This window comes from Corticium candelabrum, chromosome 14 (assembly GCF_963422355.1).
Source record: "Corticium candelabrum chromosome 14, ooCorCand1.1, whole genome shotgun sequence".
Lineage (NCBI taxonomy): Eukaryota > Metazoa > Porifera > Homoscleromorpha > Homosclerophorida > Plakinidae > Corticium > Corticium candelabrum.
The window spans coordinates 6,427,265-6,452,264 of NC_085098.1; the positions used below are offsets into that span (position 1 = coordinate 6,427,265).

The following is a 25,000-nucleotide window of genomic DNA, read 5'->3' on the forward strand; positions in this document are numbered from 1 at the left end:
CTCCTCCCGTTACATGGAGAACACCTTCGGCAATGAAGGAAAATGACATGGAAAGTTTAGGTGAGTGCTAAAACTGTATTCACACACTTGCATTCAGTTATTTATGTTAACAATTAGTGCTTAATTAGTTGATTAATTAATTAATTAATTAATTTGTTAGTTAGTGTGCCTCTTTGAGTAACTTGGTCTTAGGATTCTCCATCTCTTTCTGATGTAGCCATTGTTGTTTTGATGCTCTGAGGGTCGGTTATGTTTTTGGTTTGATTCTGCATCTAAGCATCTTGTTTTGTTGTAGAGAGTACTGTGGAGAGTCAGTGTGAGCAGGCTGAGAACTGTTCTATTCTGGCTGCTCCTCATGAAACTACAGACACTGACGTTATGGACATTGATGAGTTTCTTTTTGGTGATTCCTTAATAGACAAATCCAAGAAAATGTTTAAGGAAAAGGTTAGTGATTTGTTTAGGGTTCGGAATTTGTGTGTGTGTGTGTGTGTGTGTGTGTGTGTGTGTGTGTGTTGTGTTTGGGATGGAACTGCTTTATATTATTTTGATTAATATATTGTTTGGATGTCATGGCTTTCATATACATGTTGTAGGGTGTGGTTCGGAATTTATTTTCCAAGCCAACAGCCAATTGTCAATCTCAAGCAGCAGAACAGCCTTTGCCTTCTGAACAAGTGTCAGCATGTTCAACAAGTCCGTGTGCAAAATCTGTCAACAGCAGTTATTCACCAACAGTTGGTGGTGATGCTGATACTGCAGCTTCTGAAGAAGGAACTCCTGCCAAACGATTGAAGCTCGAGTTGTTTGAATCTGCACCTATTGCTGAAAGTACTCCTTTGTCCTGCGTACGTGACAGAGCTTCACCTGAGCTATTTGATAGTCCACATACCAATACTGACAAAAAAGAAGCTGTGGATCAGGTGGTGAATGGTAGGTTAGGAGATAAATAGGAATACATGCACATGTACACACAGATACTGACATGGAAACGCACTAGCTAATGTGTGTCTTAACAGCCACGACAGATAGACAGACGGATTAATGGACAGAGAGGCACATAGACATACAGACAGATGCAACACTTTTAGTTATATTTAGCAAAGTATTAGTAAACTATGTAATCCTTTGATTTAGGTGACAGTCATGTCTCAAGCAAGCTGCAAAATCGTACAGCAAACATGACACCTGTGATCCAGCTGCGAAATTGTACGAAACCAAGAAGACTTTCTTTAAGTAGGGCGTTTGCTTATCCCACTAACAGTCAACTGAGAAGAAGCACTAACAAAGCTGTTAGGCCAAGTCATCGGTACCCTACTCGATTAGCAAAGAAAAAGTCCACGGCTTCAAACACTGTCAGTACTGAAGTTGAAAGTCCTGAATTAGCAACATATACAAATGAGGATGCTGAGACTACGATTGAGACTGTTGACAGTACTACCACTGTTTCTCATACCAGTGAAACAGCTTGTACAGATACACTTACTTTGACTGGACAGACACCTAGTTGTTTTAGCTACTCTCTAGCCAGGAAACGATCTTCTGGTAGTTTTAAGACACCGAGGTCTGCAAGGAGGGTAATGCACAAGCGACAAAGAAAACCTACAGATGAAAGCACAGAGTTTAATGCTAATAACATTGCCCCAGTTGCTGCACGAAGCGGTTCTCATGGAATGTTTGATGCTGGTGTAATGCCATCTGTTAAATTCAAGCTTTCGTCTGGCGGTAGCAATGAAATCAATGAAGTTACATCAACAAAGGGCAAGCAGGTAACGATCAGGGCAGACACTAATTTTATTGATCGATGTACGGAGGCAAGACAAGCAGCAGTACCCATGTCTGTGGCGAATGGTGTAGGACAAGGACTAGAACAGTCTGGTTGTCGGAGACAGCTAGGGCACACATTAAAGCCCGTCGATGTCTCAGACAAGTTAGTGGATAGTGTAAACATAAACGAGTTCGATGTATTGGTAAACTCGGCACATGTGTTAGATGATAAGCAGCCTAACAGCAGCAGCAAGTCTTGCCAGTTCAAAGGTTTTCAGACTGGATCTGGAAAGAAGATTCCGGTCTCGGCATCATCGATGGCTAAAGCTAAGCAGTTAATAGAGAGTGTGGATAACACCTTCCAGTCATTAGAACTGAACGCAAAACTCAATTATAACAAGAAATCCACAAATGAGATTGAAAAAGCTGTTGTTACATCAGAAATTGACTCACCGGGAGGCTTCTGTGGTAAATTTGAGGGGTTTAAGACTGTTTCAGGGAAGCCAATCACAGTTTCTTCCAGCTCAATGGCTAAAGCTAAATCCATTTTTAAGTCAATAAAACTCAGTGATAGTGGTATTTTTAGTGAAGAATCTGATCACGAAGTGTACATAGGTAATTCGACGAAGCAAGTTGATCAAGTTGGTTGTGGTACAAGAAAGTCTGCTATGAAGCAAATTCTATCAGACGGTGTAGACACGTCTGAGGGCAAAGGCAAAGTCACGAAGAATGTAGGACATAAAGCTGTTTCTGAAGGTTTTCAAAAATCATCATTTCAAACAGCTGGCGGTAAATCATTGCTTGTGTCTACCAGATTGTTGGAAAAGGCAAAGAAACTTGTAGAAGATGTTGCTGGGGATGCTAGTGAGTTTGATGTGACAAAAGAACAAGACGTATCGCCTAACCTGTCAGATGCTGAAGCTAAAGAACTGGCTGAAGCTTGCATAGCTGATGAAGCGAAGTCACAAGAGGTTGAGACTAGTCGTTGTGATTCAACAATCTTATCTAATGGCTTGGACTTGAGCTTGTTCACACAGAAAACATCATGGGAGATACAAGAGAGTGTGAAAGCATTATTACGTAGCAACAGTCAAGACAGCGATCAAGACAGTGATCATGCAATACAAGACAGATCAGAACACAGAGAGGCAATTCACGCTTCTCATGCATTTCTAGAAATAAGTGAGTCTGTGTTTGGTGACAAGAGAGATGGTGGCATTGACCATTCTAATTGCAGTCTTCGTATGTGTGAACCCGTAGAGAACAACATGCATGAGGATTCACTGACAGACTCTCTGTTTCAAGATACTGCACTTGATCCTTCAATTAGTCAAGTAACCTTTATATCAAATGAGGTGGTGCAGAAACAACCAGACAATAACTGTAGAAGCAAAACAGAATCAGAGTCATCAGAGCAATTAGTTGACAAAAATCAAGGTATAAACACAGTCCTTGATGACAGTGTGTTTAACAAAGCATTAGTATCAGAGCAGCTTTTAACATCAGATGGTGACAACAACAGACATCATGTAGAGGAAGACTCTGAGATGACAAAGCATCTTCATTCTGTGTTTGAGACAGAGTCGGGCGAAGGTGTTGATGGGACAAAGTCAACACTTCAAGTAGCCAGACAACAGGTTGATAAAGACTGCAGCTCAGGTGCTACAAATTTGTCTCACAATTACTTACATCATTCCCATAGCTCTGTAGTATCTAGTCAGTCTGGCAACTGGAGTGCACCTTCACTTCCTTGTTTTACAACAGCTGCAGGGAAACAAGTGGACGTATCTGATGAAGCATTATGCAAAGCTAAGGCGATGCTTAGTGAAACTTTGTTTGATAACACGAGGAACTGTGGTAGATCGTGCGGTGTCGACACTACTGTACCAGGCAGGATGTTTACAGGCTTTCAAACTGCTTCAGGCCAGAATGTCAGTGTGTCAGAGCAAGCTGTTGATAGTGTAAAATGTCGTTCAAGTTCAAAACAATGTTCTAGTTCAAAACAATGTACATTTGCGGGTTTTCAAACTGCATCCGGTCGAAATGTAGCCATCTCTGAGGAGGCACTGCAACATGCTAAGAAGATATTCAGTGATGATGAGAACACAGCTACTTGTATTGGTGCTCCTCCACAATCTGTTGATATGTCAACAGTAGAACATCACGGTCAGTTGGATAGTATACGGCAAAGCAGGACATGCATGAAGGTTTCATCTAACACAAACGATGCTGTGGTTCCGCAGATTGGATTTCAAACTGCAGCTGGTACGGTTGTGTCAGTTTCTGAAAATGCTGTTCAAGCAGCAAAGCGTTTATTGAACAATGATCAAAGAATGGAACCTCACAAAATGCTTTATGACCAGTCCATTTCTCATCCAGTTATTCCACTTATATCTCAACACAAAGCAACAAGACAGCAGACAGACAGGTCGCAGTTCTAATTTCCTAGTGTTTTGGTACCTGTTTTAATTAACTGTTGTCTGGTTGTTGTTCATACAGATCCTCTACATTACTAGGCAATTCAATCACAAGCGATTGTTGCAGTAAGACTCTTTTTTGTCATAATACTTTGAAACCACTACTAACTTCTCAGCAAGGTTACTTTGGAGTAAAGGATAGTGTACAGTGCGTGTTCCTATTTTGTTGTATGCATTCTTGCAGCAGTAGCTAATGACTGTAGGACACAGTTGGGTGCGGTAGGAAGAAGACCAGTACATTCAGTGTCACAGAGAGATGGTCTCAATAACAACTTCAGGTAATTTATTGGCTACATGTACTGTAAGGTACGTAGGTCACTCAAACACATTACATCGCATCATAACTAATTATTATATTTATGTATTTAAATAAGTATATAATAAACATCACTCAAGCACATTTGCACAACATTTGGCAAATATGAATAGTGAAAATGAGTATCAATGACTTGGCAATTTACCTGTAACAGCAACTTGGTGTGGACATGAGGTGATGAGGTACTGTATGTCTCTGTAGCCAATGGAACTTTAAATATTAGAAATTTGCAGTTCTAGAGCTTATGGATATTATCCTTCTGTATTCCTTCTGTATTCATTGCAACAGTTTAAGCTTACTTTTTTAACGTGCAACAACCATCATTGCTTGTTGTATAGGTATTCTAATAAGCAGAATCCTTCTTTCACATGGAACACCAAACCACCAATAACATCTCAAGACACTGCTCTATCTTACTCTCCATTCACTTATTCTTCAGTTGCATCATCAAGAGAACAAACGATGAGAAGTAGGTATCATACACCCTTCTTCAGAAGTCATGCACATGTCAACAACTACAATCAGCAAACGAACTTCACTAATGAGCATAGTAGACAAGCCATGCTGAAATCTACTTTTAAGACACCATACAAGAACAAGGATGAGCCGATCGTTTCTCGTATTGTCACACCTACTGATTTGACATCATGCCAAACCAAAACGCCTCACCGAAGCTCGTGCTCTGTGCCAGTCAGCGTGAAGTTGAATGTTGGTGTGGAGAGTGAAACACATACTGACAGGAAGGTCGCATTACAGACAGAACAGGAGTCAAAGGCAGATGTGGTGAAAGCAGACACTCCCACTTTGACAACAGAGGTAAGCAGCAATCTGTGCTGAACAAGCTAAAAGCTAAAATAGGTAAATTGACGTAGCTGCATAGACAAACAAGGATACTGAATGGAAAATCTAATTATATCAGGATGTTAAGAGACTTTCTGTGTAATCTGATGGATATTGGATGTAGCTACCACAGGCTTGGGTCTAAATATACAATGTAAACATGCAATTATGTCTTTCTTGTGTAACAGTTGTTTCTTTTGTGGCAGCAATCTCCTCCTAATGCAGTTGTAAAGCCTTGTGTTGGATACTGGCTCCAGAGACGGTTAGACAATGCTGATCGTCTGTTGTCACTTAGGAGTTTGGCAAGAGGCCAATCGTTAAAGACATACAGCAGAGACCAAGTGAGACATCATTATAATTAAACATTTAGTAGTGTATCTGTTCTTTTGCTTTTTGTTTATACCTGATGACTAACAAATTGATTGCTTATCAGTTAGTCTAATGTTAATAGAAACCTATTTACCATCAATAATGATGGTTTTGCCATGTGCTAAATTTAGTGCTGCTTTCAGCTTCTACAGCTTGGTGTTCACCAGGAAGTTCTGACTGTAACAAGCTTGACTGCTTGTGACTTCAAATTTAATGGACAAGCTCATTTCAGTAGAATGGCACTAACAGGTGACCACACAGTTCGATTACGAGATGGCGGACAATTTCGGTTGGACAACAGTGGAATGGCCGGTGTGAATCAATTTATCAAGTAAATTCAATAGCCTAATAATCATTTGCAGATTTTTAGCATTGTTATATCTCTAGACTGATGTCTAGTACTCCAGGTGTAGATACAAGGCTTATCAATGACAAGTGGATTCATAACCATTATCGATGGATAGTTTGGAAACTGGCGGCTATGGAAGTTGCCTTTCCATCTTTACTAGCAGGACGTTGTTTGACGCCGGAGTGTGTTGCTTCACAGCTAAAGTATCGCTACGACAGAGAAGTTGACAGGAGCGAAAGATCTTGCTTGAAAAAGATTTTTGAACGAGATGATGTTTCGTCTCGTCTCATGGTACTTTGTGTAGCTAAAATAGAGAGGCAAATGATAGATGATGCATTGACGGCCGTCAAGACCAGATTGGACGTCAAATCAAGGAAAGTGTGTGACAAGAATGGCAGCGTAGACTTGGTTGAAACGGATAAGGTTCTACTGCTTGTTTGTCTATCTGTAGTCTGTCTGTTTGATGTGCTTTTTGGTGTTGATATGTTAGTCTTCAGTTGTTATTGAACTGACTGACGGCTGGTACAGTATACCGGCAGAGTTCGATGAGCCACTTTTATATCTAGTGAAGCGTGGAAAGATAGCTGTTGGCAGTAAACTGTGCATGTATGGTGCTGATCTATGTGGTCTGACTGATGGATGTCTTCCTCTAGAGGTAACTCAATATAGAAATACAATGTTTCTCACTGTATACTGTGTTTTCAAATAAGTATCTGTAATAGTCTATTGTTGTTGTTGAAAGAATAATTTTTTCATTGAGAGGTAGAAATAGTTTGTGAGAGATCACTCTATTTTACAGCTTAGAATTCTGACATTATAATGTCATGGTGGGAATGCATAGAGCAGAACTGCTTTGGGTACAGTAGTACTGTACCACTCAAACACAGTCGACCACATTTCTGGTTGGTGTTGTATATGTTGAGTGTTGTTGTAGGCTCCAGCTTCTGTCTTTCTTCGGGTTCATGCCAATTCAACTAGACGAGCTGTGTGGTATGCAAAGCTTGGTTATCAGTCTTGCAGCAAGGCGTTTCCTGTGCCTCTGTCATCTATCTACTCTCGTGGGGGATCGGTTGGCTGCGTCGATGTTATTATTCAACGGAAATATCCTCTTCAGGTAATGTTTTATAAAAGTGCACAGAAGATTGAATGGTTGTGTTATGAAAGTACGTGTATTGATGTAGTGGATGGAAAGAACAAATGGAAGTTGTGTTTTTCGCACAACTCGAGCTGAGGAAAAAGTTGCGAAAAGACATGATGAGCTCAAGCAGAGATGTTGGGAAGCTGCATGTGAACGTTTGGAAAAGGACATGGAGAATAAATGGAAACAAGGTATCTAAATGTGCAGTCCAGTATTTTTGATTTATTGTCTTTACCTGTTTACAACATGGGTCAATATGAAGTATGATGTTGCATGTACAGCTGATAACAATTGCTTTGATGAAAACAGTGTGTGTGTGTGTGTGTGTGTGTGTGTGTGTGTGTGTGTGTGTGTGTGTGTGTGTGTGTGTGTGTGTGTGTGTGTGTGTGTGTGTGTGTGTGTGTGTGTGTGTGTGTGTGTGTGTGTGTGTGTGAGCATGTGTGCGTGCATGTGTCACTGTGTATGCTTGTCAACTCAGACATTTGTTTATTCAGCTGAGATTTAAACATGTATTTATTTATCATTTGACGTACAGTTTAGTGTGACCTTTTGTAGATTGTGGAAGTGCAAGGAAACGAGGTGCTTTGTCAAGTGAAGCTATTGCTAGTTTGGAGACCGGAGAAGACATTGATGATGCTCTACAGCAAGCATCTGATCCTGTGACTGTAAAGGTATTTCCACATAAACCAGATTGTTATTTAATCAGCTTGTTTTGAAGTAATTTATGTTGTGCTTTGTCGTTTGCAGGCTGCTTTGAGTACATGTCAGTTGAAAACTTTGGAAAAATATAGACAACGGATTGCAGAGAGTAAACACGGCCAACTACAGAAGGCCGTTAACGAAGCGTTAGCTGAAGATGGCAATGTTGGTTCTGTGCTGAAATGGTTGGGAATTTTTTTATTACAGAGTATGTCTGTGTGTATATAGAATTGGAAAGATCGAAGTGTAGTTGCTGTTTTGAGGTTGCGAGTTTCTTGTTGTCTTTGTAAGAGTGAAGATGCTGCTAAGGACCATACAGGTTAACAGTAGTAGATATGCTTGTCTTCATTTGCTTGCTGTTTTGAAATTGATGCATGATTTCTTGTTTCCTTCCGATTGTCTGTTAGTCTAATTTTGAGTTTTGTTATTATAGTTTTGTTAAGTGTTTGGCGGCCATCTGAAGAATTGATTGAAATGCTTGCAGAAAGGAAGTGTTTTAGAATATTCAATCTGAAGGCATCATCTCCTCGGTAAGACAGACTATCTCAGCAACTGATGCACACTGATTGGACAGACAAATAAACTGCAACAGACAGACAGACAGATTGACAGACAGACAGACTGACTGACAGACAGACAGGCAGATAGACAGACAGACAGACAGACATACAGACGCAACTTTACCTCGCGTCAGCGCTAGGCGTCTTTTATGGTGGCCATGCACGTTGTGATGTCTTCCTCTACCCATATTGCCTACTCCTCTGTATCAACATTGTCATCATGGATTGTACTCATCTTTACCTCGCGTCAGCGCTAGGCGTCTTCTATGGTGGCCATGCACGTTGTGATGTCCATCCACGTTATCCAGAAGACAGACAGACAGTGTTCAGTTTTTTGTTTTTTAGTTGTCATTGTAAGACCCTGCTAGGGTCAAATGTAATGTATCGTGCTTTGCTTAGTTTGATTTAGCCTGTAATAGTTTTGATTTATGAAATTATAATACCATTGACAGACAGACAGACAGACAGACAGACAGACAGACAGACAGACAGACATGCATTAGAAGACTAACAGGAGGCAGAGGGAACCTATCAAGATAATTGTTGTTGTTTCTGTGGTTTCTGTCCAGGTTTTCTGCTGGCAATGAAAAGACACAGGTGCTTCTCATTGAAAACCTAATTTGAAATTTGAGTGACGCTTTCTATACATACAGCTCTCCACTAGTTGTGCTACACGCTATCAGGAAATAGAAGACATCAGTGGAGTAAATAGCAGAATATTTTATCCACGAAAGGCACGTACAACTCACGAGGAAATGCAACAAATACCATAAAACGAATTTGTTCACAGGTGGTTCTATTGTCTGATCTTGTTTTACACCATTCTTACTTTCATCCATCATTCCAAGAGTTTGATACAGTGGGTGTAGTAGTTTCTATTGAATCATCCGTGAGAGACCCATGGAACCAATGGAGATCGACCAAGTAAATTGGTGAATTTATGGAATTTGCAGTTTTTGGTCATGTCTGTGTCTAGGCCACCTTGTGTGGTGGACATTGTGTGTCTTGCAGACGAGGAACAACATCTCTTGGCTGTCAAATTTTGTGGTGGCATCTTTGTAAGTATTAGCAAACTTTGTATTAATTAAGCCACGTATCAGAAGTAGTATTAAGGAACAAACTGCATAGCCAGAATGAGTATAAATGAGAAATCTGAGAGTCCAATACCTTTTGTTGTTGTAGTTGGTGTTTATATGGACACTGAGTCACTAGCCGTTAATACACGTTTACATTTATATAAAGCATTTATAAAAATGTTCACGTTTATATAACTTTTTCTTTCTTAATAATATTAATGGAATAATTAGTCTCAGTAGATATGGATATCAAGTAGGGCTATGTACATATTATCTAGTATCGAGCATATGTAACGAATTGGTATTCATTAGTTTTGGTTTGTTTTGAAGCATCTAGCTGTAGATTGCATTGTCCACCGTAAAGCTGTTGTGGCGATGGCTAACCTGAGATGGTGCGAAAGCAATGTTGCAGTTGGAGGAGGAATGCCAAGTGCTATAGCAAATGAACTGACTTTTGTCTCATCATGTCCAAAGGAGAAATACTTACAGATTGCTATTGAAGGACTACGTTCTCGATTGCCGGTAAGATTACAACGGTTGTTAGATGTAGTTGGAAATTGGAAGATGCATTTTACTTGTGTGTTTTTAAAGTAACTTGGTGTGTGTTTGTATTATGATTTATAGCGAGTGTGCAGTATGTTTGTTTCAAATATCTGCTTGATAAGGAAATGGCTTACTTTCATTTGTGTTTGTCAATTTGTTTATGTTATTTGTTTTGGAGACAGACAGACAGACAGACAGACAGACAAACAGACAGACAGATAATTTATTCTCATACAGATTCTACTTGTACATATGCTAGGATTTTTGAAAATACACATCAGTCCTTGCAAACAACAAAGTCATTAACTAATAGACTTGACTTTGAATGTCAAAATCAAATAATCTATCTAAATCACCATGATTAGGTGACAGTTTTGAAAGTTTTCTAAGGATAACTTTACAGACAGACAGACAGACAGACAGACAGACAGACAGACAAATTGTTCAACTTTCTAAGACTATTGTTGATACAGATTAAGTCTTTTAATTAATTAAGAAGAACAGGCAACAGTAGGCAGGCACAAATGAAGACAGGAAATGTGGTTTTACTTGTGTCTACCTTGATGTGGATCTGTCCATACCAATTCTGTCTAATCAATTTATTATGATAATTACATATGTTGAAACAAACACAATGCTTATTTATGTTGATTATACAGGCTAATTTGGATGAACTTGTTTGTTCCATTGATGGAAGACTATCCCGATCATCATTGTACAATCAGACCAGCATAAATCATTCTATTCGTCACGATGAAATGGATGCAGACCCAGAAATTGAACAGTGGGCGATGACAGCTGATCTTCAGGAATCATTACAGAAAGTTGATTCTGTGAATAGTCAGAATTTAAAGCAGAGAGGCTACAGTTTACTGGACCGAATGGCATCTCCGCCACCCCTGGCTTCGCTGCCTGCTTCTCCATCCAGTGCTGTTTGTCAAGAGTTTAAAGCACCTCAAAAGTTATCTCAGTGAATGAGTAATTTATTTAATGTTCTTGGAGTTGTCCTTTGTAGTGTTGTTTGATATAGAAGGCAGATAAATACAGGCCAGAAATTAACAAATTAATTATTAAGGCCTATGTCTACTGTTACCGCGTGCACTAAAGGTGGCCATGCCATAGTACATGTACATGGATGAGGAAAGGCAATACAAAGCCCGGATGCCACGTGTTTTCTAAATGACATCATGACGTTGTTGGTGTGTCTAGCGATTTCACTTTTTGGGTTATTTTCTACATCGGCATTGGAGCCACCCGCTTGTGTGGACATTCCTCATGGATTTGTCGCGCTTCATTTACTGGATGCTAATATTATCATGGGCATGCGCTACGCTCACTTTCACAACTTCGCAGGCCGTCCTATTGAAGGCTACTTGCAACCAGTTTGTATACTCACCGCACAGGCTGCCAAAGCTTTACTAGCTGCACAAAAGGAGTTCATGTCAATGAAACCTCCCTTTACACTTAAGATGTATGATTGTTATCGCCCTCAAATGGCCGTAGATTATTTCATGGGCTGGGCACAAGACCTAAACGACACTGTCATGAAAGAAGAATTTTATCCAACATTGAATAAATCTCACCTCTTTTCACTTGGCTACATTGCTAAAAGATCTAATCACAGTTGTGGCTCAACATTTGATGGCACGATCGTACCTTACCCTCCACCCAAACAAGAGCAATACCATTTCGGACAGCCATTGACGCCTTGTTTCGATCCTCTTCCCAAGCGATTTGAAGACAATAGTTTGGACATGGGAACAGGATTTGACTGTTTTGACCCTCGTGCTCATACAAATAGCACTGATATCACTGCACAACAGATGAAGAATAGAAAACTGTATCAGAGTGTGTTGGAAAAGAATGGATTTGTTAACTACCCAGGAGAATGGTGGCATTTCACTTTGCATGATCAGCCATACCCAAATACTTACTTCAACTTCCTTGTTTCTTGTAATGCAACTGGTCGTTTGAATTCAAAAGACATCTTTTAACTTGTGTTTTTTGCAAGTCTGTTATTGTGTTGTGGGTATAGAGTGCATGAGATTACATTATATCAATTATGTTTCAACGATGTCTACTCATAAATTACTCATTTTATGACTTGTGTGGTTATGTCTTTTGTGTGTCATTTTGATTACTGTTGAAACAAAAATCATGATGTCTATTTACTTCCGTATAGGTATAGGTGTATGCGTGTGACTAAAGTACCCGTATGTATTTATGTATGTATGTATGTATGTTGTCACTACATTCTAGGAAGATTCTAAAGAACTGGGTGAGTGGGGTCGTGACCTCTGTCATCAGCTCTTGTATCACCATGTTGAATTAATTTACTGTCTAGATGTTGACAAGCACCATCACTCCGAATGCATTTCCTGACCAATCCAAAGTCTTCAATTTATCCTCATATTGCCCTCTTATTTCGTCTGACTACACCGTACCTATCTAAAAATCGTATTAATAATTAAAGACAATTTAGAGTGCAAGGATGCCTACTTTTCTGACGTTTTTAATAAACATGAGCAAAATGGTCATTGTGAGTGCAAGAGTAATGAGATGTCTAGACAACCTTTATAAAATGGCAGCTCCACATGGTATCTCACCTATAGCCTTTCTAGCTCTCTCACCAGGTTGTCGATGGCTTTTCACTCAATCATTTGTCAGACACAAAAATCTGCTTATTTTGGTGATACACTGTCTGAGGCCATTAGTTCTACTTGCAATTTAAACCACTGCAATTTCCTTATTCAGAGACATTTGTCAGTGAATCACAGAGCCAATCCAAAGAATGAGTATGCCAGCACAATAGCATGTGGCAGTTATCCATTCTACTATGAACAACACAATAAAGTCTAAAAACACAAGCACAACACTGAAAGCCCATTGACTCTATGAATCGTTTTGCATCAGATGTTTAGAATTCTAGTGACTTCTTCACTAGTAATTAATTAGAGAACGTCCGAAAGCTATTCAATTATTACTTTCCGGCTTGGCTTGTGTAACCTAGAAAGCTTGTACGGATTTACTCCAGATGCTCTTACGTACTAATGCTAACAACTTAAATGAATCATTGAGGATGTGTGGTGAAGTAACGTTTGTTATTCGACGGTGTCTTCCCTAGTTCCAAAAAATTGTGACGATCTGAAGTACAAAAAGAGCTCGCTTCTCAGCAAACCGGTTTGCTTTGCTTCCTACATGTACAGCCATGCCTGTATGAATGCCCCTCGCTAGTTCTTGTCTTTCTGCATGACACCGGTAGTTACTTTTCTTGCTTCTAATTTAGATCTAGAGCAAAGCGATGTTTATTTTACTAGATCAAAAGTTCCACTGTGCAGTAGTACGTGCGGTCGACAGATAGTCGAGGTCATGATGCACCTACTTCTGCCCATCAACGTGCACGATAGTTCATTGCGTAAATAGACTAGTCACGTGCACGATGCCTTGTGCAGATGTGTCCTGGTGACTGGCAATGACTGCCCTAGATACTTAGCTCCAGAATTCCAATCAATCATCGGCACCATTGCTTCCAGTATTTAGAGCACGCCATCTGGCAAAATGAGTGTTTTGCCTATTTTGATTACCACACGACTCCTGTGGCAAGATAAGAGATTGTAGGGGGCACGTCGAATCTGTAAGTGTTCGAGCACCATGTGGCTAGAGAGGTCAGGCGCGTGCCGTATCTACAACACGAATGTTTACCTTATTCCGGACACGTGTCCGTCTACGATTGCTTTCGAAAAGAAGGTATAGCACGAGTCTCCCAGTGATCGTTGCCTGCTCGCACGCATAGCATAGAAATCGTCTGGAAAACAGTCGAGCACAAATTATTCACACGCGGAGGAAAAAATAGCAGCTGCACGTTTATCACTCGAAAGGTGTAAATTGCGGAAGAAATCCGATCAAGTTGTAAAGGCTAAAGAATGGGTGCCGAGGTGTTGGCAACGACCAGTTCAATGAAACAGTTAGAAGCCTTTCTCCTGGCTAAACGTAAAAGGCGTGGCAAGACAAAGTGAAAGGCGGAGCTTTCGAGAGTTCAAATGAGGGTGAATTGGCTGTGGTCTGCAATGCAACGTCGCGGTTGTCTACAACAAGATGGTGTTGTGTCAGCTTGATGGCGGACTATGCGATCTCACCCTTCGGTGGGTAGGAAACGCTAAACCGAGCACCAAAAAGTGGATGGCAAGTTCTGAAGTGACAATATTTACGTTTAGTGGACGGCAGCTTTGTGACCTAATTAGTGGCTTCTCTGTGATCGATACGCCTTCAAGTTGTCCTTCACGGGCTTCTGTTTGGTACAAGATCGTATGCCAGTTGACACACACTTGCTCGACTATCGTGAGATGAGAGTAGACACGATGTACACACGACTGATCAGTATGAATATCATTCCCTATCATTAATTGATCGACAGTTTGCTAAGTGGCTTATTTCCGTGACACATTTAGCGAAACCCCAACAAACCGTTTATTGCCTCAAATCTCGTGAATACCCACATTTGTAAGCGAACACTCGATCGTGCGAGATGAGCGGCAGTGAGAGCGACTCTCAGCTGTCTGGCAGCGTCGAGTCGATGAACGACGCGAAAGGAGCGGGCAAACGAAAGGCGAAGAGAGCACAGAGACGAGGCAGCTACGGCAGTGCGACGGCCGGCGGCAGCAGCAACTTTCCGTCATCCGCCAACGACCGCGAGCGAGATCGGATGCACTCGATCAATGAGGCATTCAAGTGTCTCAAAGAGTCACTGCCGTTTATTCCGCCCGATACGAAACTGTCGAAAATCCGAACACTGCGGTATGCGATCAGCTATATATCGCATCTCAGTTGGGAACTAGGCATTGCAATGGACGGATCCGATGTAGCAAGGCATGCCGTCGACTGGCAGTATGGATTCAGTATTCCGACGCCTGTTACTAGCCAGTATGCGTATCCGTCGCACAATGGGAGCTACACGAACGCAGTCGCTCAAGATCCGCGTCAGAATCACGAGCAGCAGCCGTTCACGTTACAGACTGATTTTCAGACTCTGCAGCAGCAGGCAGCGTGTATGAGACAACTACAGGCAGTCGACTATGTACATACACATATGAAATAGCTAGTAGATGCACGCGTAGAGATGCAAAGGTTTTAGGTAAAGCAGAATAACGACGGGAAGTCTTCTAATTCGCTTGTTTATGGAACTGTTTATACATGCAGGTCGGGTGTAGTCGTACTCGATGTACGTACTGTACTTTAGCTCTTTGCTGTGTAGGATATATACTGTAATGCAAACTAATTCAGCCACTACTTAGTTTGCAGTGTTAGTTTGCGTGCGTGCCAAAACACAAGAAGAATGGCGTCTAGCCACAAGAGTCTCAATAACCAAACGCCCAAGGGTCGATTCTTTGTTGGTGCCTTCTAGAAATACAAAGAGAAAAGGCTATGAATCCCTATTTGTCCATCTCCATCAACGGGCATGAATTCTTGATGGCCATTGGGCTGTTACATGCTTACTGTTGTAGTGAACAAGGTCGACTACACGAGTCTTAGGTTATGTATCATCTTGTTTAGAAAAAGGTTAAAGACTTGGCTTTATAAATCAGTCAAAACTGCTCTAGTGGTCTGGCTAAACTTTCATTTCTGCCCACCGACTGTTACTTGATGGTGCAGCTGGGCAGCGATTTCTTTATCCAATTTGGAGGCTTTATCATACCACTTTTTCGCTTCGGGGATTGATTTGTCAACTCCTTGTCCAGTATGAAAGCATCTTCCCAGATAGAAACAGGCGAGTGCTATGCCTCTCGACACAAAAATTGCATCACAGGTCGTTCTCTGTGCAATCATGTGGATGTTTTTGTCATCGAGAGTGACTACAGTCAGAGCGAATTGAACGGCTTTAGTGTAGAGACGTCTGTTAAAGTAGTGAGCCACCAGTGACGCAGTCGCATACACACTTCCTCTATCCGATGCATCCTTTAGACACCTCAAGGCCATCTTGGTATCCACACGAGTCCCTACTCCATGTTCATACATAACACCCAATGCACCCAGTGACTCTAGGCTCCCATTACGAGCGGCATGTTGATGCCATCGAAATGCTTTTTTAACATCAAGAAAGTCTTGTCTCGAATAGAGCATGCCCAGCATACTCTGCGCGGCCACATTGCCCGACGGTAGCCCCTCCCTCGCTGCTCGTTCGAGCCACTCGAGTGCGTCGTCGTCCGACTGCGCAACTCCGTATCCTTCGAGGTACGCTCGGCCGAGATTGAACTGCGCCGATGGAATGAGATGCTCGATTTTTCGATTCTCGTTGTCGATCACTTGCCGCATGTAGTCGCATCCCTTCGCAGGATCGCACTCGACGCCGAGACCGTCGTAGTGCATCACTCCCAGCTGATATCGAGCCTGATAGGAACCCTTGTCGGCCGCCTGTTGAAAGTATGGCAGAGCTTCACTGTATTTCTCGTCCAGAAAGTATAAATGTCCGAGCTCGAACATGGCATTGCCGTCACCCATCTCACACCTGTCTTTTAGCTTTTCTATCTTATTATCGTCGTCGTCTCCATCAATACTCTCGCTATTCGCCATCCTTTTGGGAGCAAGAAAATACTCGCCGGTTGCCACGGCGATGGCGTAGTGCGCATGTGCAAAGTTTTAAATGGTGATGCTCCTAGGGAAGGTTGTCTCGGTAGGACGTCGGTTTTGCTACCCTGTTTGTCACTTGTGTAGTTACAAATGTCGTTTACTGGAATGTGAAGAAATGAACGGTAATTTGAGGTGTTCGCGTTGTCGAGCTGTTGTGGCTGCCGGGAGAGAACACTTTAGGTTTGCAGTCGCTCTTCGCCTCGTGTGTGAAAACGATGAAATGGTTGATATCGTGATTTTTGGAGAGAGACTTGAAGTTGTGTTTGGAGGGTCTGCGGATGAGATAATGAGGTAGCTTTACTGCTTGATTGGAATTATATCCGTCTGTCTGTTTACTTACTGTTCGTCTGTTTTGTTCGTCTTGCCGTCATTCCGTTTGCCTGTTTGTCCGCCCGTTTGTCTATTCGTCTGTCCAATTGTTTGTCTGTCTTATGTGTTTGTGTGTATGTTTGTCAATTTGTATATTGCTGCAACGAACTGTCTGGCCGTCCGTCCGTCCGTCCGTCCGTCCGTCTGTCTGTCTGTCTGTCTGTCCGTCTGTCCGTCCGTCCGTCTGTCTGTCTGTCTGTCTGTCTGTCTGTCTGTCTGATTGATTAATAAATTGATCTGTTTGCTTTATATTTATCAATCTATTTATCTGGTTACCTCATCAACAAAGCAATTTCTTCAATAATTATTTTTATGTTGTAGCACTTCACAACTTGTTGATATTTGTTTATTTCAATAGAATTATTTCTCAATCTCATCTGTCTCCTGATTGTGTTTACACTGTCTTGGAAGAATATTTTATTGGTAGCTGGTTTCATTTCTCAGTGCAAGCACTGCAAAGTAATAGTACCAGATTGTCAAGAGCATCCAATCGAAGCTACATATCACACTCTATAAAACCTATGTCAACATCAGCAATAGAGAAGTGTATCATACGATTGCTGACAGATGCAACAAATCAACATAAGTCATGTTCTACAGTGTTATGCCAATCAACAGACATGTGTAATGCTGCTAGCAGAACATCATACAGTCAACCTTTGCCTGTGACATTCTTTCCTAAATCTAGTAGACTCACTGTTGATAACGAGGAATCACACATGCTTTCCACTTGGGATCCTTCTCAACCTAAAACACAGCTGGAACTAGAACCGTGTTTTATTGGCAAAGACACATCAGAGACTAAAGCATTTCTGAAGACTGACATTCAATGTGCCAGGTGTGACGATGCAGAGAGAGCCAGGATGAACTGGAAATTAAGTCCAAGTGGGCATGACTCTGTGGGTTTGGATGATACTTTGGCACATTTGCTGTCTGGTACATTGGATACCTTTGCAGTAGGCCAAATTATGTCTGGGACATTGGATATCTCTACAGAAAGTGAAATTATGACAATTATTAAGTCAAAGCAGCATGATGTCCACACCTTGTGTGTGGACAAATCTTTGACCATGCCAAGTTCAAGTAAGGAACTTGGCTTTCATGAACTAGATGCTCGTGGATGTCATCTGTCCGATGTTGTGGACTCACATCACTGTTGGCTAGTCGAATTTGACGACCCTGTTTTTTGTCAGCGATTCTTCTCCACTTTTCAGGAAAGTTCTGAAACCAAGCTGCCCGAGGAATGGCGCCAAGATCAGCAGGTGGAGAGTCCTATCAGCAAAATAGCTCTAAATAGGCAGGACAGGATATTAACTGGGTGTACAGCTGCCTCTAATGGTCTCTCATCAGGGTGCTCAATGCAAAACTCAGGAACCTCAGGGTTTGGATTGTGGTCAGTGAATCAACATTTAGCAAGCTGTAGTGATTTGAAGACCTCATACCAATGTGAAACCTTTCCTGTGGATGGTGAGAGTATCCCGTCGCCTCGATTTGTTTCGACTCCATTGCATGTAGCTAAGAAACGATGTGTGCAAGTGACACCTCTAGAAACAAAGACTGGGTTCAATAGGTATGACTGTGGTTCTCCCTTGCTGTTCAGTGAGTCAGATAATGAAAAGTCCAGAACTGAAGTGGAATCTAGTGTCAATTGTGGAGTCACAGTAAATCTTGGTTACACTCCAGAGCTTTTTAGTCAATAACAACATGACTTGATATGCTGGTTATTGCCAGAGTACATACTGTATAACCCTGGTAGGTTGAATCAACTTGTCTTTGATTAATTGAGCAGTTGGAGTTTTCTGTAGGGAGCTTTGATCAGTTGTGATACATACGTTTTAAGTTGTGGTCATCAATTAACTCTAAGCCAACATCTCTATCAGATAGGATGGTTGTATTGACTTGTTTGTGTTGGATACTTTGTGACAACGTATTGGACCTACATGGTGGATGAATTTTGTTTAGGTACATTGCTATCAGATATTACGGTTTGTGTGATTTGCTTCTTGTTTTTGTTTTGTTTCTGTGTAAGGTAACCTGTGTGTCTGTCACAGTGTCTGTGGTATGCAAATCATAACATTTGCAACATCAACGCTTAATACAAAAGGAAAGCAATTGTTGAAACTAAAGCTTTAATAACTATGCCTTGTTAATTGAATTACAAATTATGAACTACAAAAATACAATAAACTGAAACTTTATAACTTCTTGTTTGTTTTAATTGGTGTGCTGGTCTGTTTGTTTACCTGAATGTCTGTTGATTTGTCTGAGGGCTTGCTCATACTTGCTGTTGATAGTGATCAACAATACAATAATAGATTACATACAACAGTCTGGGACTTAATTTATCAATTAAGAGTGTAAGATGATTTCCTAGTGATTATATTGGATTGATGACCAGTCTGTACTTTATAAATGTTCACTATTTGATTAATTAACGTTTCAGCTTTCCACAACACAGCAATTTATTATAATATTTGGATATAAAATGTACAATCATTGAATGTATGCAGTAAAACTGCTTCTCTAGACTACAGAGTCTACGTCTAGACTCTACAACATCCAGTCGCAACAGTTCCTTTTATACCAATTCTCTGTGTGTCTAGTACTGCAACAAATCCGTCTTTCCTTTTTCCTGCTAGGAAGGAGTTCGTCACATTTCCCTGCTCGATCTTAGCACATAGACACTTTCCGACTTCTAGAAAGAGTTCTTCGACATTGCTAGCTGTTTTGGCTGACGTTTCGAGGAACGTCATGGAATGCTTGCTTGCCATACTTTGACCCTCTTCGGCTGATACAATCCTGTTTGTTCTACAGTCGGCCTTGTTACCCACCAACGCCTTGGAGACATCCCTTCCACTGTGATATTCCACCTCTTCAAGCCAGGAGGGTACATGTTCGTATGATGTACGGTTAGTTACATCATAGACAATCACAACAGCATGCGCACTTCTGTAGTAGCTCTGCGTGATTGTACGGAATCGCTCTTGACCCGCAGTGTCCCATACTTGCAGCTGCCACATATTTGGGGACTTTATTACAAGGGGAATCCCCGACATAATACTAAGCGTTGCACTAATTTACCTTTAAGGTCTTGCCTGACGTTTCAATTGTCTTGATTGCGAAGTCGACTCCGATGGTCGGCCCTTCGCAAGCCATGAAATTATCTTTTGAGAACCGCTTGACTAGAGATGTCTTCCCGACGCCGGAGTCGCCTATCAAGACGAGTTTGAACAGATAATCGTATTCGCAATTCATCGGTCGACAAATATCGTGGCTACATGCACAGAATCGCGAATGTCGTGGATTTTATACATGTCCTAATGCTAACGTCTGCGTAATCGACGTGGCAAAGCGCGTCACTCTCTAGTCATGTGCTGTTCTGCTGACTCGTCGCGTCCTATCAGACAGTGAACTGCAGGGTATATGGTGTAATAGAAACTAAAAATGTTGCCATCCAATTTTTAACTAACTTAATTAATTAATGCTCCACCTTCTTCACTGTGCAATGAATGTATATGGTACAGTACATGTATGCTGATTCGCTGGAGTACTCTGTACTCACTAATACAGCAGCAGGTATAAGGTATATTTCTAAAAGATAAACTTTCAAGTATCGTCAGTAAATAACTTAACAACATTTCAACAATAGTATTGAGGCAAAAAAGAATAAAACTTGTCTTATCATACACATTACAATACGATATTACAATTAGAAACTTTATGTTGTATTGCAGCATGCCGACTTCCCTACATCTGATTTTTCTGTATCGCTGATGACAATGTTGTCGTCCGAACTCATTAGCCAATGGCTCTTTAGCTCCTTTGGTGTGTCACTCTTGAGCATAGCTGCCACAGTGTAGAAAATATGATCGACTTGATCCTTATTGTCTTTTACTGACAATTCCCAGAAGTAATTCATGTTGTGCGCTTCCGCAAAGTTGTGGCCACTGCGTTTATCAACAGCTCGTTTGTGGGCGAGGTCTATCTTGTTGCCTACTAGGAACATGAGGGTTCCACTTGATGGAATGTGGGAATAGATTTCTTTGAGCCAAATGCTCAGTTTGTTGAACGAGCTTCGGTCTGTAATGTCATAGACAAGAAGAATGGCGTGCACATCTCGATAGTAACGAGCAGTCATACTCTGACGAAATCGTTCCTGACCAGCAGTGTCCCACAGCTGAAGCTAAGACAAACAAAAGGACAACACTACTCAGTAATTATGACTCAAGCAGACAGACAAAAAAATAAACAGACAAAAGAATAAACAGACACCTAGACGCCAGTTGCAGTGCACTCAACACCCTGATTGCACCATCAATCAAATTACACAAATGACATAAAAAATCCAAATTATAGGTAAATTCGGGTGAAAAACTTGGAGAGAACAGGAAGCGTTACAACCACACATATCAATTACCCTTTAGGTTAATTAATTAACTAAATGTCTAGAACGTTTGTGCGCAATCAACAACCAATAAGTTGCCCAAAGTCGAAACTGCCTCAACCGACTTCTTGTTAGACTACACTGCTTTCTACAGTATGACAATATGACGGTATAGTAACGCTCCCCTCTAGTCACATGACTACTACCTACTCACCTTGACAATTTCACTGTCCACTTTCACCGCTTTCTCCTTGAAATCTACTCCTATCGTAGTGCCCGTCGCCTCCGGGAAGACGCCGTCGCCAAACGTACACGCCAAACAAGTCTTCCCAACTCCAGAGTTTCCGACGATGATGACTTTGTAGATGATGCTCATTTTGCCATTGAGCGATGAGCTCCTCACCTGTCTCACTTGTACGCGTTTCGACATGGAAACAGAGTTGCAATGACGTCCACAAGATCTAGACAATAGAGTGCCGTGTCCTCAAAGAGGCTCCTCGGAAACGAAACCAACTGATTTAGGGTGAGCAGCTCCTCTGTTAGGCGGACACAACAGTGTTTGAAATTACAGTTTCACAAACTAGAGGAATAAGTGAATCTTTTTATTGTCTAACGCACGCTATGTCTCGTCGAGTGTGTTGTTTAGGCTAACGCACGTTATGTTTCGACTATTTAGACGAGGAGTCCACGTTGTTCGGGTTTGTGAGGCTAGGAGACAGACAGAAAGTCTCGTTTCTGTGAAGGTAAAATTTCTTGTTTTTTTTTGCGTATTCGCTGAAGCTACAATTTGAGTTTTGTGTAAAAGTTATGACCTCGTTTCTGATCGGTGTAGGGATGGGTGAAGGCATTGCGTCGTCAAAAGGATGTCTCTTTTATAGAAATCAATGACGGGTCATCACTCCATAATTTGCAAGTAGTTGCATCTACTGAACTGATTGAAGAGTATGGGAAGAAATGATCAACAGATCTGGACAGGCATGCAGACAAACAGAAAAAGACGCAGGCGGGTAGACAAAGAAACAGACAATATATGTATGTATTTGACGGACAGACAGACAAACAGACAGACAGACAGACAGACAGACAAACAGGCAGGCAGACAGACAGACAAACAAGTTTAGTTGAATAGTTATGCATGCCTTTTGTTTTAGCTTATAGTTAGGTCATAGAGACTGTTTGCGTTGAGATTTATCGCTTAGCATCAAATGTATTATAGTGAAATGTTTATGTATTTGACAGACAGACAGACAGACAGACAGACAGATTGTTTTATTGATTTTAAACTTTAAAGATACAACAAGCAAATCTACAGACAGACAGACAGACAGATTGTTATATTTGAAAGCTTACTCTACCAATGATGATCGCCAACTTTTATATGCAAGATTCAAACAAAACAGTCAGTGAACAAAATGTTGAATGTGTCTATCTATGAAGTTGTAAAGTTGCACTTAGACAATTTGGCCAAGTTTTCCTCCATCGTAGGTTAGACAAACAGACAGACAGATGGTCAAGGCAACTTTGTTTTCATTTTATTATTATCATTTGTTTACTTAGTGTTCAAACACTTTCTTTTTAAAATATTGTTTGTTAAAACAATGTATTTTTCAATTTTGTGCTCCTTTCTGAAAAGCCTTGAAAGAACACAATTCGATAAGAAAACCTTAGGATCAGTACTGTAGGGTAGACACCAGGATTTGAGAGGGACACAAACACACAAGTACTGGACTATGTATGGACTGAGATTCACAGGTACACTGTTGCATTGGTTAGGCACAGACAGTGATATGGTCAAAACTTTTAGTTGAGTTGAGCATTTTTAGAGGAAATGAGAAAATTAATCTTGGCTGCTCAGTGAAGGCATTTGGAAAATTAGTGTCAAGTAATCATCCTGGGCAATCACTTGAACTCCAGGCAAACAGCATAGCCATACTGGGAACATGTGATCCTGTGGTAAATAGCAGATACGGTAATGATCAGTATTGCAATGTGCCATGATTCTTATTTACTTGCAGGATTATCCTTTTAAAGTGAAGAAGAATCATCCTTTAGATTACATTCGGCAATACCCTCATCTCAGAGCAAGAACAAAATCATTTGCATCGCTCCTTCGAATCCGAAATGCTGCAGCTATGGCTCTGCATTCATTCTATCAGGTTGTCACGATCAGTGATATTGAATTAGTATGAATTTGTGTCTTGCTGAGCAATGAACAAGAACATGCCAAGGCTAGGCTGTGTATTAGTATAAATTCTTGAGTTGCTAAAACGTGTTGTAGGACAATGTAGTACACGGCAAAAGGGTAGATGTGAACACATCTGTAATGTCTACAGAGGAATTGGTTGAATGAGTACTGAAGTAATCTGTAATACTCAAAACATTTAAGGTTATGTCATCTATTGTTACATGCCAATGTTGCTCGCTACTACAAGAGATGTAAGAAAGGATCACATAGCTTACAGTGGCATCCTGAAGCCGAGAATTTGCATCCACATCACATAGTAATTTCTTTATTACTTAGCGATCAGAGGTATTTGTTTGACCTAGTGTGAAAAGACCTGTATTTGAAACACAGGGTGGTACAGATACATGTACATGTATACGTGCAATGATATGTGGAGCTATGAATGTTGATTGAGTATTTGTTTAGAATGAGGGTTATTTGTGGGTTCACAGCCCTATATTGACAACAAACAATTGTGAAGAGTTAGGAGACTTGTTTCAAGTTGAGGTACACGCCATCAGCTATGCAGCTTGAGCATCGTTTAATAATTTTGTATGTACCCAGACTACATTCTGTCTATTTCTTTTTTTGTAGCCTGAATCATATTTCCAGGGAACATCATCTGTAGATGAGCATACCAATTCTCGTGTATCATTCTTTGGTTTGCCAACGTATCTAACTGTTTCTGGCCAGCTTCATGCTGAAATGCTTGCATGGTAAGTTGGGCCTGAAATATCCTATAGTGTAGCACTTGATGGATATTTATATTGTATTTATATAGTGGTATGACAAGTGTTTATACATTTGGTCCTACTTTTCGAGCTGAAAAGTCTCAGACTCGGCGCCATTTGGCTGAGTTTTGGATGTTTGAAGCTGAGTCATGCAACTATGAAATCATGGAAGATCTTACTCAAGTAAGCTTGAAGTCCCTTTATTTAGCTAGCTAAGTATTTCTCCAGCATCTGTGTAACACTGCTTGTGGAGAGTGTGTCAGTCTTAACTCAATGACTTCGGCAAAGAGGCACTTGGCCTGAAGTTCTAATGACTACGTAGTTCTAATGCTGTTTTTGTACCTTGAGGGGAGTGAGGAATGGGCAGCCCAGCTGCTTATTATGCTGGAGAAAGGAAAGTTGCGTTAATTAAAATAATTAGTATTAAAAGTAGTAGTATTGCTGCAAGTTGCATAGAAGATTACAGCATGTTGTCATGCTAAAATGTAAGTAACGGAAATATGAGTTTGTGTGTCTGATGGTGAGGTAATATTC

General features: G+C 40.9%; 8 protein-coding genes and 1 long non-coding RNA gene across 12 annotated transcripts in view; 6 read left to right on the forward strand and 3 right to left on the reverse strand.

Moving 5' to 3' along the window:
* Positions 1-8, forward strand: part of LOC134189475 (uncharacterized) — a 1,516-nt gene extending 1,508 nt beyond the window's left edge. The window contains exon 3 of the long non-coding RNA XR_009971498.1: positions 1-8. This exon is cut by the window's left edge and continues 58 nt beyond it. This is a non-coding gene — a long non-coding RNA (uncharacterized LOC134189475).
* Positions 9-1,580: 1,572 nt separating this feature from the next.
* Positions 1,581-11,188, forward strand: LOC134190384 (breast cancer type 2 susceptibility protein homolog). Its single transcript, XM_062658837.1, has 20 exons — positions 1,581-4,195; positions 4,267-4,364; positions 4,429-4,522; positions 4,899-5,376; positions 5,607-5,741; positions 5,913-6,100; positions 6,157-6,541; positions 6,609-6,773; positions 7,053-7,232; positions 7,300-7,447; positions 7,812-7,927; positions 8,004-8,120; positions 8,184-8,274; positions 8,389-8,485; positions 9,085-9,112; positions 9,169-9,249; positions 9,306-9,439; positions 9,492-9,573; positions 9,922-10,113; positions 10,794-11,188. Exons 1-20 carry the CDS (start codon positions 1,581-1,583, stop codon positions 11,106-11,108), a joined length of 5,739 nt encoding a protein of 1,912 aa, XP_062514821.1. The 3' UTR covers positions 11,109-11,188.
* A 122-nt stretch (positions 11,189-11,310) lies between these two features.
* On the forward strand, positions 11,311-12,305 carry LOC134190006 (D-alanyl-D-alanine dipeptidase-like). The gene has a single exon (XM_062658411.1). The coding sequence runs from the start codon at positions 11,322-11,324 to the stop codon at positions 12,126-12,128; it is 807 nt and encodes a 268-aa protein (XP_062514395.1). The 5' UTR covers positions 11,311-11,321; the 3' UTR covers positions 12,129-12,305.
* A 2,153-nt stretch (positions 12,306-14,458) lies between these two features.
* LOC134190022 (transcription factor 21-like) lies at positions 14,459-15,323 on the forward strand. The gene has a single exon (XM_062658433.1). It carries the CDS (start codon positions 14,660-14,662, stop codon positions 15,227-15,229), a length of 570 nt encoding a protein of 189 aa, XP_062514417.1. The 5' UTR covers positions 14,459-14,659; the 3' UTR covers positions 15,230-15,323.
* Positions 15,324-15,747: 424 nt separating this feature from the next.
* Positions 15,748-16,737, reverse strand: LOC134190020 (LRP2-binding protein-like). Its single transcript, XM_062658432.1, has one exon. The coding sequence runs from the start codon at positions 16,699-16,701 to the stop codon at positions 15,748-15,750; it is 954 nt and encodes a 317-aa protein (XP_062514416.1). The 5' UTR covers positions 16,702-16,737.
* A 49-nt stretch (positions 16,738-16,786) lies between these two features.
* LOC134189819 (uncharacterized) lies at positions 16,787-19,495 on the forward strand. 3 transcript variants are annotated; one of them, XR_009971546.1, is made up of 3 exons: positions 16,787-17,049; positions 17,486-18,879; positions 18,933-19,495. XR_009971546.1 is itself a non-coding variant. In XM_062658213.1 (2 exons), exons 1-2 carry the CDS (start codon positions 16,874-16,876, stop codon positions 18,825-18,827), a joined length of 1,518 nt encoding a protein of 505 aa, XP_062514197.1. In that variant the 5' UTR covers positions 16,787-16,873; the 3' UTR covers positions 18,828-19,495. The 3 variants fall into 3 exon arrangements, 2 of the variants coding, with proteins under 2 accessions (XP_062514197.1, XP_062514198.1); XM_062658213.1 differs by having other exon boundaries at positions 17,486-19,495; XM_062658214.1 differs by having other exon boundaries at positions 16,787-16,938; positions 17,486-19,495.
* Positions 19,496-19,573: 78 nt separating this feature from the next.
* LOC134189901 (uncharacterized) lies at positions 19,574-20,384 on the reverse strand. Its single transcript, XM_062658296.1, has 2 exons — positions 20,209-20,384; positions 19,574-20,138 (listed from the first exon to the last, which is right to left on the reverse strand). Exons 1-2 carry the CDS (start codon positions 20,380-20,382, stop codon positions 19,671-19,673), a joined length of 642 nt encoding a protein of 213 aa, XP_062514280.1. The 5' UTR covers positions 20,383-20,384; the 3' UTR covers positions 19,574-19,670.
* A 308-nt stretch (positions 20,385-20,692) lies between these two features.
* On the reverse strand, positions 20,693-22,117 carry LOC134189670 (ras-related protein Rab-33B-like). The gene is made up of 2 exons (XM_062658022.1): positions 21,726-22,117; positions 20,693-21,310 (listed from the first exon to the last, which is right to left on the reverse strand). The coding sequence occupies exons 1-2, from the start codon at positions 21,939-21,941 to the stop codon at positions 20,846-20,848; spliced, it is 681 nt and encodes a 226-aa protein (XP_062514006.1). The 5' UTR covers positions 21,942-22,117; the 3' UTR covers positions 20,693-20,845.
* A 97-nt stretch (positions 22,118-22,214) lies between these two features.
* LOC134189506 (probable asparagine--tRNA ligase, mitochondrial) overlaps positions 22,215-25,000 on the forward strand; it is a 5,344-nt gene continuing 2,558 nt past the window's right edge. Inside the window, exons 1-7 of one of the 2 annotated variants that reach the window (XM_062657797.1) lie at positions 22,215-22,254; positions 22,344-22,518; positions 23,335-23,464; positions 23,527-23,667; positions 24,162-24,242; positions 24,330-24,451; positions 24,517-24,649. In XM_062657797.1, the coding sequence (XP_062513781.1) occupies positions 22,466-22,518; positions 23,335-23,464; positions 23,527-23,667; positions 24,162-24,242; positions 24,330-24,451; positions 24,517-24,649 (660 nt within the window). In that variant the 5' untranslated portion in view covers positions 22,215-22,254; positions 22,344-22,465. Of the gene's footprint in view, positions 22,255-22,343; positions 22,519-22,825; positions 23,280-23,334; positions 23,465-23,526; positions 23,668-24,161; positions 24,243-24,329; positions 24,452-24,516; positions 24,650-25,000 lie in introns of those variants that run through there. The other variant, XM_062657798.1, reaches the window with a different exon arrangement.